Raw genomic sequence first — 12,401 nt, forward strand, 5'->3', positions numbered from 1 at the left:
CTTGAAAACATTATTAATTAACAAATATTTAGTAAAATCTTTCAATAGTTAGGGGGGAACGATTAAAAATAGTAGGATATTTTGCTAATTACTAATTGCAAATAGTTGCAATAATATGCACCTCAGCATTGTGATACATTATAAACCAGTATTAGTTGAGTGTAAATTGAGTGTAAATTTTAATTCAAATTATTAAATGGATGCCAGCTTATTGGGAAAAAAGACCTCCCCTACACCTACCCTAACCATACCCAATATTTTATTTTCAACTTTCTGATGATTTTCTTCAATGTTATAAAAAAAGAATGCTTTTCTGATGTGATTTGAAATTTGAAAAGGGAGAAAAAAACTGCCAAAAGGCAGATTCAAGCCCATGTCAATTGCATCAATTGGAATAGAATGACACATGCTTTACCATCTACACCTCTGAATAAGATGATTGGCAGCTATCTTTTGAAATGTTGACTAGCGCAATCACAATCTGCCAACAATACCAGGTAATTGCAATTTCATAGTGAAAATAGACGCCAATTTTGTTTCCCCCAATAGTTAAACAGTTGCCCATTTCCCGCGACTAAGTTAATCAGTCATTAGAACTGTATGAATGAATGAATGAGTTCACAGAAAAGAATAATATTTCCCCATTTGCTCTGGATTACAGGTATTAATGTTGTAAATAATGTTCAGTTTCTTGCACAGACTGATCATTTCACTTCATAAGACCTCAAGTCAGGAGCCACGAGTATTCATTTTGTGTTGTCTGTACGTGCTTTTTTGACTCTCAAATTGACGGTAGTTGCTGAAAATATGCTATACTCTTCTGCTGAAGAAAAACAGTAATCTTTGATATCCTGAGGGTGAATAAATGAACAGCAATTCCATTTTTGGGTACACTGTCCCTTTAAGACAAAAAAGATTAAATTTGCTCCCGTCGTCTTCATGCTACAGAGCTTTGTGTTCTTTTTCAACTCCAGCAAACTCAGACTAATGAATTTACTGAGATGATGTTACAGCACTTTGAGGGGCTATTTCACCTTAAATGCTTGGCTTTTAGCAGACGCTTTGTATCTTAAATGACCTACAGTACGCTAATTGCAGGTTCTGTCCCTCTGGAGCAGCTTGGAGTTAAATGTCCTGCTGAAGGGTACAATGGTGACAAAGAGTGATTGTAATCTATGTTACTCTCCAGGTCCTGGGTCGCCCCTGTATACTTGGATGTGAAACTGCAACCTTTGTGTTTGCAGCCCAGATCCTGAACTTGGCACACATATACTGTACACTCTTCAAAAGAAAGACTCCAAGAAGATTTGCATTTCCTCAAGGAAATAGCATTGCATGCAGGGTACCAAAAAAAAGAACAGTGTTAAATTTTAAGCTTTAGGTTTTGGTTCTGAACGAATGAAAGGACAGTGTCAGAGCGACCTCAGGCCTGAAACATGCTCTACACAACTAAAAAAAAGAAAATTGTAAAGAACCTACAAGCCAAAATATCAATTTTTCATCGTCCAAATAAAATGTAGCAACCCAAGAACCACAGCCAAAATGGCTCTTGATTATATGACTCAGTTCTGAACCTAAAGAGATCCTTTGAAGAACATTTATTTTTAAGAGTTTAGCATCCTCATGAAGCTTGCTGTTCCTTAACGAGTCCTTCTGAGTCATTCATTAGTCATCAGCTGGTTGCTGAAACACACAGGAAGTGTCAGATGAGTTTCCTCTGGTGTAAAGGCAGAGCGGCGTGTGTGTGTGTGTGTGTGTGTGTGTGTTGTGTGAGTGCTTAGCCAATCTAAGCAGACTCATTCTCTAAGATCAACAGCACAAACACCTGAGAAAACACAGTAATAGCACCTAAATTCTCCAAACTCCCTGTACGCTCTCGTGTATAAATATTAAGAAACGTCAGTGTAATGTATACAGCCCGACAGAAACCTGCTAGTGTTTACACACATTTGAACCTGTATATGATTAAACTGCTTCAACATGAAACATGAAAACTCCTGGAAAACCCGGTCAAATAATATCTTAGATCTGTAATGGTTTGATTTGGATTGATTTGAAACTCATCAGAACAAAAATAAAGACAGTAGCATGAGCTGATCTTAAGTTTGAGAGTATTTAACAACGGCTGCCATTGGTTTTCTTCATCTTCGTGAAGTGCAGTTCTTTCTAATTGACTCTGAATGGAATCTGCGAGCTTCATTTCTTTCTCACATGTGCTTTTTATTATACTAAATCTGCTTTGACCCTGCAAACCATGTCGGAAAGTTACCAAAAATCACTCACTCTGGTTTTAGAGAACATACACATGCACAAACACACAAGCTTGGAGTTGTTTGTAGAATGTGAATCTTTTCTTTCTTGTGGTTCTTTCGGCAGCTTTATATGATTCACTCACAGTTCTACTGGACTTTGGACTGGTTGGTTATGAAGGACAGAAATCATCTGGAAAGCAAAGCCCTTGTTTATCCATATATGTGCAAAATTCAGAACTAAATGGTGAATTGAAATTGAAATGGCCACCAAATGAATTGGAAAGATGGGGAAAAGAATTTACTGAATTCCAATACAACCAAATGCAACATAGGATGAATGCAGTGTCACTTTAAATAAAAGCATCTGCCAAATGCATGGATGTAGAACTAAATATACATTTCTATAGGTGGCATTTCAAACCTATTACGATACCTTACCTTACATACATACATTTTATATGGAAAAGATGGCCTACCTTTTATTGTGGCGTTGCATATCTGATTAGATTTCATATGTCAATTTAAGTGATACAGAATTAATCACAGCTGATAAATTCCAGGACAAAATCGTACATCAACTAATAATTTATTTGTATATTTGATTAATTCAGTGGTCATTGCAGTTACAGAGACAGCAAATAAAACAGGTGATGAGAAGGAGAGAAACTCTCTCTGTACGTCAGAAGAGGAATGTTCCTCATGTGGAAACACATTAAGTTCATCAAACTGCACATTTACTCATGTACATGTTCATACACACACACATACACACCTCACATTCAGACTAATGGAAGCGAATACACACAAATACTCATTTATACACAGATATGTCAAAATATAAAGTTGTGTGCAAATGTCTGTGGCTGAATTCAACGTCCTCTGCCATATTGATGCTAGTTTTCGAGCTGTTTATCTGCTGCGTTTCTTAAAAGCTAATTTCACACATGCCCAGTTGGGATGCCAATGCCAGACTGAATCACCCGGACATGAATTGTGGGAATGGTGCCCAAACTTTTGCACACAAACTATAAACACATATACATTCGCACAAGCAGTAACAGACAGAGCAACTTCTGCACGTCTGCCGATTCCCTCCAGAAACACAGTTCAGTCTTTCTCTAATTCTTCATTTACTTAATGACATCAGGGTCATTAAAAGCAGTAATCTACACCGCTCTTGCGGCGAGAAAGCTTTCATATGTTTATAGTCTCTAATCCAAACCCCTTCCAGGAGTGAAACGAAAATGGAAATTGCTGTGGAAATGACATTTCCTTCGTCAAGGCATCTCTGCAAACTAGGCTAAGTTCAGGATGGCATACTAGTTTCTACTCTAGCATTTGTTATGCCTGTTTCATCCCTCGGGTTAGTCGATTCTGCTTGTGTTATTCCGATTTGTCACTTTGGATAAAGAAAAAAACACATACACAGCATTCTGTCAAATACAGTGTACTGTGTTCTCACATGACATCATTATGCGAAGGCTGTCCTGTTGTCATCTTGGTTGTTTTGAATTTTTAACCCAATGTCTGTTGTATTATATTACCTGTGCATAATATGTCACTGCGTTGCATTGTGGGATACATTGTTACACATACAATGTGATATTATCACACTGCTTACTGCTGATTTTTGAACGAAATGTGTGAAGCAGTTTTTAGCATAAATAATTAATAATATTATAGTTCGGTAATAGTATTCCAATCTGTACATATCCCTAGTCCAAGTATTTGAAAAGTACTTTTATTGTGTGGAATTAAAAATAAGTAGCTAAAGTGTGTATATACTGATGAATTTTCCCGTCACTGGCACTCAGTGGACAGCACATACTGAAGTCAGTGTGCATCATGATGTGTGAGAGAGTTTACTGTAGTGAATCTATGGACGCTTGTATTAACAGTTTAACACTAGTTCAGTTAACTCGTCTGTTAGTTTAACATTGGCATAAAGAGAGCTATCAACATTGACTATCAACATAAAATAGTAAAACAATTTTAAAAATCCTGTTATCCTAACAATAAACATTTATTTATTCATTCATCTCTCTCTCAGAAAATGAGACTTGTTTGATGGGTGGAACCAGGCGGTGTTTTTTACCAATAAAAATGACTGTTTACTTCTTAATGCAGCAAAGACAGAGTAAACCAAAGTTTTTGCATTAAAATTCATCTCAACATGATCAGAATGAATCTATATCTAGTTATTGCTTCACTGTGATTTCCTCTGTAATATTACTGACACAGGAGATAATATCGTACTGTACATCATACAATGCAGATACATTGAGGTCCGAAAGTTTAAAAGATTCAATTCTGGCATTTTTATTTAATGCTAGAAATAAACAAAGGATTGGGAAAAAATATATATAAAAAGCCAAGTTGTGATGAAAAATGTAGAAGGGATATTTAAAATTAAAAAATGGCACTGTTTCTAGTATGAAATATATGTGGGCATTATCAGTCAAATCATGCTGGAGAACATGATCTCGGTTGTTCAAGTCAGCTGCTGCATAGAGACACACCAAACATCATTAAAGTGTGAAAATGCAATGCAAACTAATGCATTTGCAACTAACAAACTCAATGCAAACTAATGCATTTGTAAATAGAAAAAAAAAGAAAAAGAAAAAAAAGTATGTTTATGTGTGACCCTGGACCACAAAACCAGTCATAAGGGTACATTTTTCTAAATTGAGATTCATTCATCATCTTAAAAGCTGAATAAATAAGCTTTCAGTTGATGCATTGTTTGTTAGGATACAATAATATTTGGCTGAGATACAACAAAAATTCTAAATACTGAGAAAACCGCCTTTGAAGTTGTTCAAATTAAGTCTTTAGCAATTCTAATCAAAAATGACTTTCTTATATATTTACTGTAGGAAATTTGGGACATAAAACAAAAAGCAATAATTTTGACCCATACAATGTATTTTTGGCTATTGCTACAAATATACCCCAGAGACTCAAGACTGCTTTTGTGCTCCAGGGTCACGTGTGTTTTCATACACATCATTATTTTCATCTTTGTCTTGTCTTTTATAACGGACAGACGGCAGATAAAAACACAGATATTCAGTAGTAGAAGAGAGAGAGAAACATTAGGACAGAGCATTAGCCCTGAAAGGTGCTCTACACAAGCATGCAAACACTCTCAATTTCACATGTCATTAGATTCAGTAATGCAGCAGAATGTAATTCATGAAGCTATACTCATCACTGCCACAAGGGGAGCTATGATGCTTTAGCATCAACACAGGTAAGTAAACACACACTGCACAACTTTTGCCCAGATCTTTTCTCCAATTTACAGTCTGAATGAGTTGATCAGAGGCTTTGGGCAGTCTACATTTTTTAGTTTCAGATTATGAATTCATTTTTTAGAGGAGATGAAACATATTTGATATTTACGAGGCGAGTCTGAACACATATTGTGTGGTGTATTAAATCTTAAGCTAGATCATGTTAGATATTTTTATTTCTAGTGACCTGAACATGACACAACTGGTTGTAGTTCAACCAAAAATGGAAATTCTGTTATCACTGACTCACCCTCAAGTAATTCAAACCTGTCCGACTTTTTTTTTTTCTTCTGAAGAATGAAAGAAGATATTTTAAAGAATGTTGGGGACAGCTGGTAGCCAAACCGTTTCGGTTCCCACTGACTTCCATTGCAATGTTCATCCATCCAATGGAAATCAATGGGAACCACAACGTTTTGGCTACCAACATCATTGAAAACAGCCTTTGTTTGTGGACCACAGAAGAAATATGGGTATTTTTTAATTCTTGGGTGAACTATTCCTTTAAAAAAGGTTCCCAAATTCGATCACCTCATGTTGGCTGTCAAGAAAAAACTAAACAAAAGCAGTCCACACAACGAATGTTTTATCATACAAGTCTTCTAAAGCCATACGAAGCTGTTAAAAAGCCATTATTAACTAATAATCTTCTCTCAATTGTGCTTGTATTTAACTCAGTCTCTAAATGGATTTCTTTGACAGTGCTTTTTTGTCATCTTGTGGTGCTTTACAGCCTGTTTTTATATGGAAAAGAGGGAAATTTTCCTCTTGCGTTCCACAGAATAGAATAACACACTATGGGTTTGGAACAACATGAGAGCGAGTAAAATGATGACAAAATATTCATTTTGGTTAAATTTTGGGTGAACTATCCCTTTAATGACAGACATTTGTTCCTGCCACAGTTACTCAAAAAAGCATGTTAAAAATGCACAGTGAAACTATGTTTGCCAGGCATTCGTGCATTTGCATACTTGCGCTTGAGTATGTTTCTGTCTGCTAACAGACATTCGCTCTGTTCTGCACTAGATCCTTCTGTATCAAAGTACACACATCCACACGTACGACACACAACCCACAGATACGAGCGCTCTTAATAAGCTCTTCAAAAGTGAAATGATCCAGGCCGATGATGATGACGAAGATGATGGAGATTTTGAGGTTTTCAGCACTGAAGCGAGCAGCATGTGGTGAACACCAGTGTGACCATCTGATGAAGGCCACAAAGACTAGAACCGAACCAGATGCGGACAGAACCGTTCCCCTGATTTGTAATTTGAGGACACATTTCATATTTGATTGATTAAATTGTGGCTTGGAGAGGAAATGGAATCAGTCCGTGTGCAGCTCAGTCGAACTACAGCATGTGTGTGTGTGTGTGTGTGTGTGTGTGAGAGAGAGAGAGAGAGAGAGATTCAGTGGTGTGTGTGATTAGAAACAGTCTTTTTAACGGTCCCTTTAGAAGGCTGACCAACAGGACGATGTCAAATAACACACTGGAAACGACGATACGTAGAGTTCGCTCTCTCAGTCTCCTGCGTATGCTGGACAGTGGTCAATAATAAAGAGTTCCCTGCCATCCCATCATGCTTTGCTGCACTTGCCTTTCTTCTCCTTGCGCTGGAACTTGCGCAGTCGTCGAGTCCAAATGTCCCTCCACTGAATGACCAGGCTGTTTTTGTCGGCCAGGAGTCCCGGGTGTTCGGGGCTCGCGGTGCCCTCGCTCGTGCCCAGGATGAGGAAGCGTTTGCCCATGTGTATCCGCGGACATTTGCAGGCCAGATCCTTCATATGGACCCACAGCACGTGATCGCCTCTCTTCAGCGGTTCTCCGCGGCTCTTGTACACAGACACCAGGCTGACCGAAAATTTGGCCCAATCTCCGACGGTCTCCATGTCCAACACACTGACCTGGACAGCTACACACACACACACACACACACATTACACATGAAGACATTACACCAGATACGATTAATGCTTGATTTTGCATTAGATCACAACAAATGCTTCTTTAATATAAAGGGACTAAAAGGAAAGGACAGAATGAGAGATAAATTACCGTAGTCCTTTTTGCAGTATTTCTTCATGTTTATCTTGAGATTTCCCTTCAGTGGTTTACAGTACGAGTCACAATCTAGAAACACAGAAACGTTTTAATTAAAATTCTATTAGAAATAAAATGCACTGTGCACTGTTCACCCATCCATCCATCCATCCATCCTTCCATCTATCCATCTGTTCTCCCATCTATCTATCCTTCCATCCATCCCCCCATCCATCTATTCGCCTGTCCTTCTATCCATCCATCCATCTGTCCGTCCATCCATCTATCTATCCATCCATCCATTCATCCGTGTGTCACCAGAATGGATGCTGGTGAACTAGCATGCAACTAGTAAGTTGGTTTACCAAGGACCACTTGCTGGTTAAGCTAGTTAGGAAGTCTTTCCTGGTGTTGACAACGGAGTATTGTGAGTGTTTGCAATAGTTGGCATGATTCCACTGTGTGTGTGTGTGTGTGTGTGTGTGTGTGTGTGTGTAGGGCTCATGTGGCACACTGTGTGAAGTGTTCATTGACCCAGAAGGGCTGTTGAAAACACACACAATTCCTTCACTTCTCTACTTTCACACACCCCTGATTCATTTTCACTCATGACAAGGACAGATTGCGAGTTCTCCGCCCCTTTTCCAGCAGTGATACAGAGCGAAACGCCTCACAAAAGTGAGAGGTACTTCCTCTGTCTGTCTCTAAACTCTGTCCTGAATGTGTGTGTGTGTGTGTGTGTGTGTGTGTGCGCAAACCTGCAGGCTCCTCTGTAGTGCTGATCACAGCCGTTGGCTTTATCACAGGGATTTCTGAAAGACATGTATAGGATGATGTCAGTGTGCATTCCTGTAGCTCAAACAGAAGATTTGACACTAAAGGTCATGGGATTGATACAATGTAAGCCACTTGGATAAAAGCATGAACCCAAATCTAAAGTGCAGGTGTGGAGAAAGTGTTTGAGTAACAGACAGTGATAAACACACCTGCTGCCTTACTATGTGTGATAGCCAACTATATATTCACTTATCTACAATTTGAAAACAAAATTGTCCCTTAAAGTTCTTCACATACATCAGTGTCCCAACCAGACATGATGCAATTAGTTTCCAGACAAAGCAGCTCAACCAATCAGATATGTGATTGTGGATTTCACTCAAGACGAGGATACCAAGAATAAAAGTGCCTACTTGTTTATAGTTCACAAAAAAAGTGTGTGTGTGTGTGTGTGTGTGTGTTTGTGTGTGTATATAAGAGAGAAATCTGACAAAACTTCCCTTTGGGGAGATTCTGAATCAGAACAACTATCATTATACGTATATGAAATATCTTTTCATATTTTATAACATTGGTAAAGTTATCCAAACTATGAAACAACCAAAAAAAGACAAAGACAAAACAGAAAAATAAAAATGAATTTAAAATTAAGTTAAAATAAATTACATTAAATAAAATAAATATAATTTACATGAATTCACATTTGCTTCATGTCTCAGTGCCGTTTGCAGTTTTGTCTTGCATGTGAACGCTCAAAAACCATAAAAACTATTTTCATTAAAAAAAAACATTTCAGTAAAAAAATAAACATTAACTGAAATAAAATTATATAGAATTGAGTGTTTTTTTGCAAAGTTGCAAACATTCTCTTTTTAATTTTAGTTTAACTAAAAAAACTATATATACCTATATATATATATATATAAATATATATACCTATATATATATACCTATATATATATATATATATATATATATATATATATATATATATATATATATATATATATATATATATATATATATATTAAAATGAAATGAAATTGATCAAAATAAAATGAAAACAAAATCTAAAAACAACTACATATAAAAATATACAAAAAAACTATAACACTCAATGACAGAAAATAATACATCATTTCCTTGGGCCTCCTGATTCTTAAAAATAAAACATAAACAAAGTGAATAATGCTTTTTATTTTTTGTAATGCAAAACTTTTCTGTTAGGTTTGGGTGTCATTTTTGGTTAATTTTAGTCCTTGTTTTTATAAAAACAATATAAGTTTATAATACATATTCATGTAGACAGTAGACAAATGTGTTTGCCACTCACTAATGCACGGGGCGACGGGCGATCGGCTCTGCTGATACCCTTTAGCACAGCGGTTGCATGTGATACCAGTCACCCCGTCTTTACACGGGCACTGACCCGTCGTCTGGTTACACGTTTTACCTGCAGCTCCCACCGGATGGCAGTCACATGCTGGAGAGAGAGAGAGAGAGAGAGAGAGAGAGAGAGAGAGAGAGAGAGAGATGATCAGCTCTGGCACAGGGGCAAAAGGGAAGTCCAAATAATGGCCTTAGTCCCCGTCTGGACCCGTAAACATTGCCATGACACTCAATCTGTTACACACTTCCCGTAACCACACGCACACACACACACACACACACACACACACACACACAAACACACACTGCTATATCTCATTTAAAGTCAGATGGCTCAATATTATATTAAATTAGGGGCTGTGTTACAGGAATTACACATAGTAACCGAAGTCTCCGACAACAACAAACAAAGAGTCACAGCATGGAAAACAGGTTTCATGTTCTGTGAGACAAACTCGAACAATCAAAACATTATACAGAAAATATGGTTCAGAAAACATCATGTTATGATGCCAAGACCAAGAGCTACTTACACTTCTAGATTGTGCATATCTAATTATTCTTTAATATGACTATTTTGCATGCTTTATAATAATAGTAACCTTATCCAAACTATGACATGACAAAAAAGTATGGGAATCACAAATCGTGACAAATAAAATAAAATAATTTGTATTATGAAATAAAATGTTAAGTTATTTTTAATTTAAAAAAAATGTAATAATAAAATGAAACTACATTATTAATAATTTATATAATTTAAAATAGATTCATGTTTCATTACAGTTTGCATGTGAAGACTCCAAATGAACTTAATATTGTGGCTAAAGTTCGAATTGCGAGATATGAACTTGGAATTCTGAGAAAAAAAGTCAGAAAGGCGAAATATAAACTCACAATTGTGAGAAATAAAGTCGCAATTGCGAGAAAAAAATCTGAATTGCGATATTTAAACAGTTCTAAGATATAAATTCACTATTCTGGGAAATAAAGTCATAATTGCGACATATAAAGAGTTTATTACTCACAAATACAACTTTATTTCAGAATTGTGACTTTATATCTTAGAATTGTGTTTAAATATCGCAATTCAGATTTTTTTTTCGCAATTGCGAGTTTAGATTTCGCCCTTCTGACTCTCAGGATTCCGAGTTCATGTCTCGCAATTCGAACTTTATTTTGCAATTGTGAGTTTATATCTCACAATGGTGACTATTTCTCAGAATTCCAAGTTTATATCACACCATTGGCCACTCTTATTTTTTTTATCAGAATTTGTTAACAGTGTGAACGGAAAGCTAACTGAAGTGATCCAGAGCCACGTTCACTTCCAGGTATAGTGTGAATACAAAGAAAAAAGGTCCAATTTAAAAGGGTTTAGGCATGTTTAATGTCTTATTTTCATTCGTACACCACTTAGACACTATTATACATTTTTACAAGTGTCTGAGTGAGTTTTTATTTTATATGAGTGAGTTTTTATTTTATATTTCCTGTTTACATTTTAGTTATGTTTGTAGTAGTTTTTATTTAAGTTTTAGATTTTTTTTTAGTTAAACTAAATGAAAATAAGAAATGTTCAAATAAATAGGGATTTTTTTATTTTATATATACAATATTATATTTGATTCATCAATAACTGTGGATTTTGGGCAAAAAAAAGTGGACAGTTTTCTAATTAGAATGATGGTTTTGTGTTTATTAGTGATAACTATTCTAGTGTTTAAGCACGTGCCTACATGTGTATGTGCACTGATGCGAAAATGTGTGTTTCCTCTCTGTGTTAAGACTCTCAAAACACACACACACACACACACACACACACACACAGATAAGGTCTGAACAGCTGTGGCAGCTGCAGGTGAAGCTGGACGCTCCGGAGACCGAGCTGTGACTTCATCTGTGTGTGTGTGTAGGTGGAATTTAAGGAATTCTCAGGTGCTGTATCACAGTAACGCTGATAAGGGTCTCAGCGCTCAACATGGGCGTTATCAAATTAACACTGACAGCACCACAAAAGAGTTCGTGATTGACGCACATACACACGTTGTTCATTCAGTCTAAATACTAATGTCATACCAAAGAGTTTCAGAAGCCACACACTCTTGTGCAAGAGCAGCACTGGTTCTTGTTACCACACACTCAACCACACGCTCTTGGGTTCATTTCAAACCAGCAGAGAGCAGCAGAAACAACTAGACTTTTAATTTATGAAGCAAATGTCAGACGCTAAGGTGCTCTGCTTTTTCTGGATTCCGTTTGATTTTTCCTGCACTTTGTCTTGATGTTAGCAATTATATTTTAGCATTAGAATTTAACAACAATTTTATTAAAGTTGAACAAAAATAAAATTTTGAGGGCCCTAAGAAATCAGATTTACTTTCTCAAAATTCTGACTTTTCTGTTTTATTTTTTAACGGTTTAATGTTTATTAATTTAATTTTAGTGTTACATTTTAACAACAGTTTATTGAAAGAGGAATAAAACTGACTTTTTAGGGGCCTACTTTTATTATTTTCCCCAAATTCTGTGTTTTCAATTTAATTTTCTGGACAACGTTTTAATGATTTACTTAACTATTAACGATCAAAATGGATACGATCAATACGACTTGAACCATTCATGAGCATTTTCGCA

General features: G+C 36.4%; 1 protein-coding gene across 2 annotated transcripts in view; it reads right to left on the reverse strand.

Annotated features, from left to right (window-relative positions):
- Positions 1-2,822: 2,822 nt before the first annotated feature.
- Positions 2,823-12,401, reverse strand: part of LOC128013536 (netrin-3) — a 32,190-nt gene continuing 22,611 nt past the window's right edge. For both annotated transcript variants that reach the window (XM_052596637.1, XM_052596636.1), the window contains 4 exons: positions 9,709-9,858; positions 8,357-8,410; positions 7,614-7,688; positions 2,823-7,470 (listed from right to left, as the gene is read on the reverse strand). In XM_052596637.1, the coding sequence (XP_052452597.1) occupies positions 7,136-7,470; positions 7,614-7,688; positions 8,357-8,410; positions 9,709-9,858 (614 nt within the window). In that variant the 3' untranslated portion in view covers positions 2,823-7,135. The remainder of the gene's footprint in view (positions 7,471-7,613; positions 7,689-8,356; positions 8,411-9,708; positions 9,859-12,401) is intronic.

The sequence above is a fragment of the Carassius gibelio genome, chromosome B24, assembly GCF_023724105.1.
Source record: "Carassius gibelio isolate Cgi1373 ecotype wild population from Czech Republic chromosome B24, carGib1.2-hapl.c, whole genome shotgun sequence".
In the NCBI taxonomy this organism is placed as follows: domain Eukaryota; kingdom Metazoa; phylum Chordata; class Actinopteri; order Cypriniformes; family Cyprinidae; genus Carassius; species Carassius gibelio.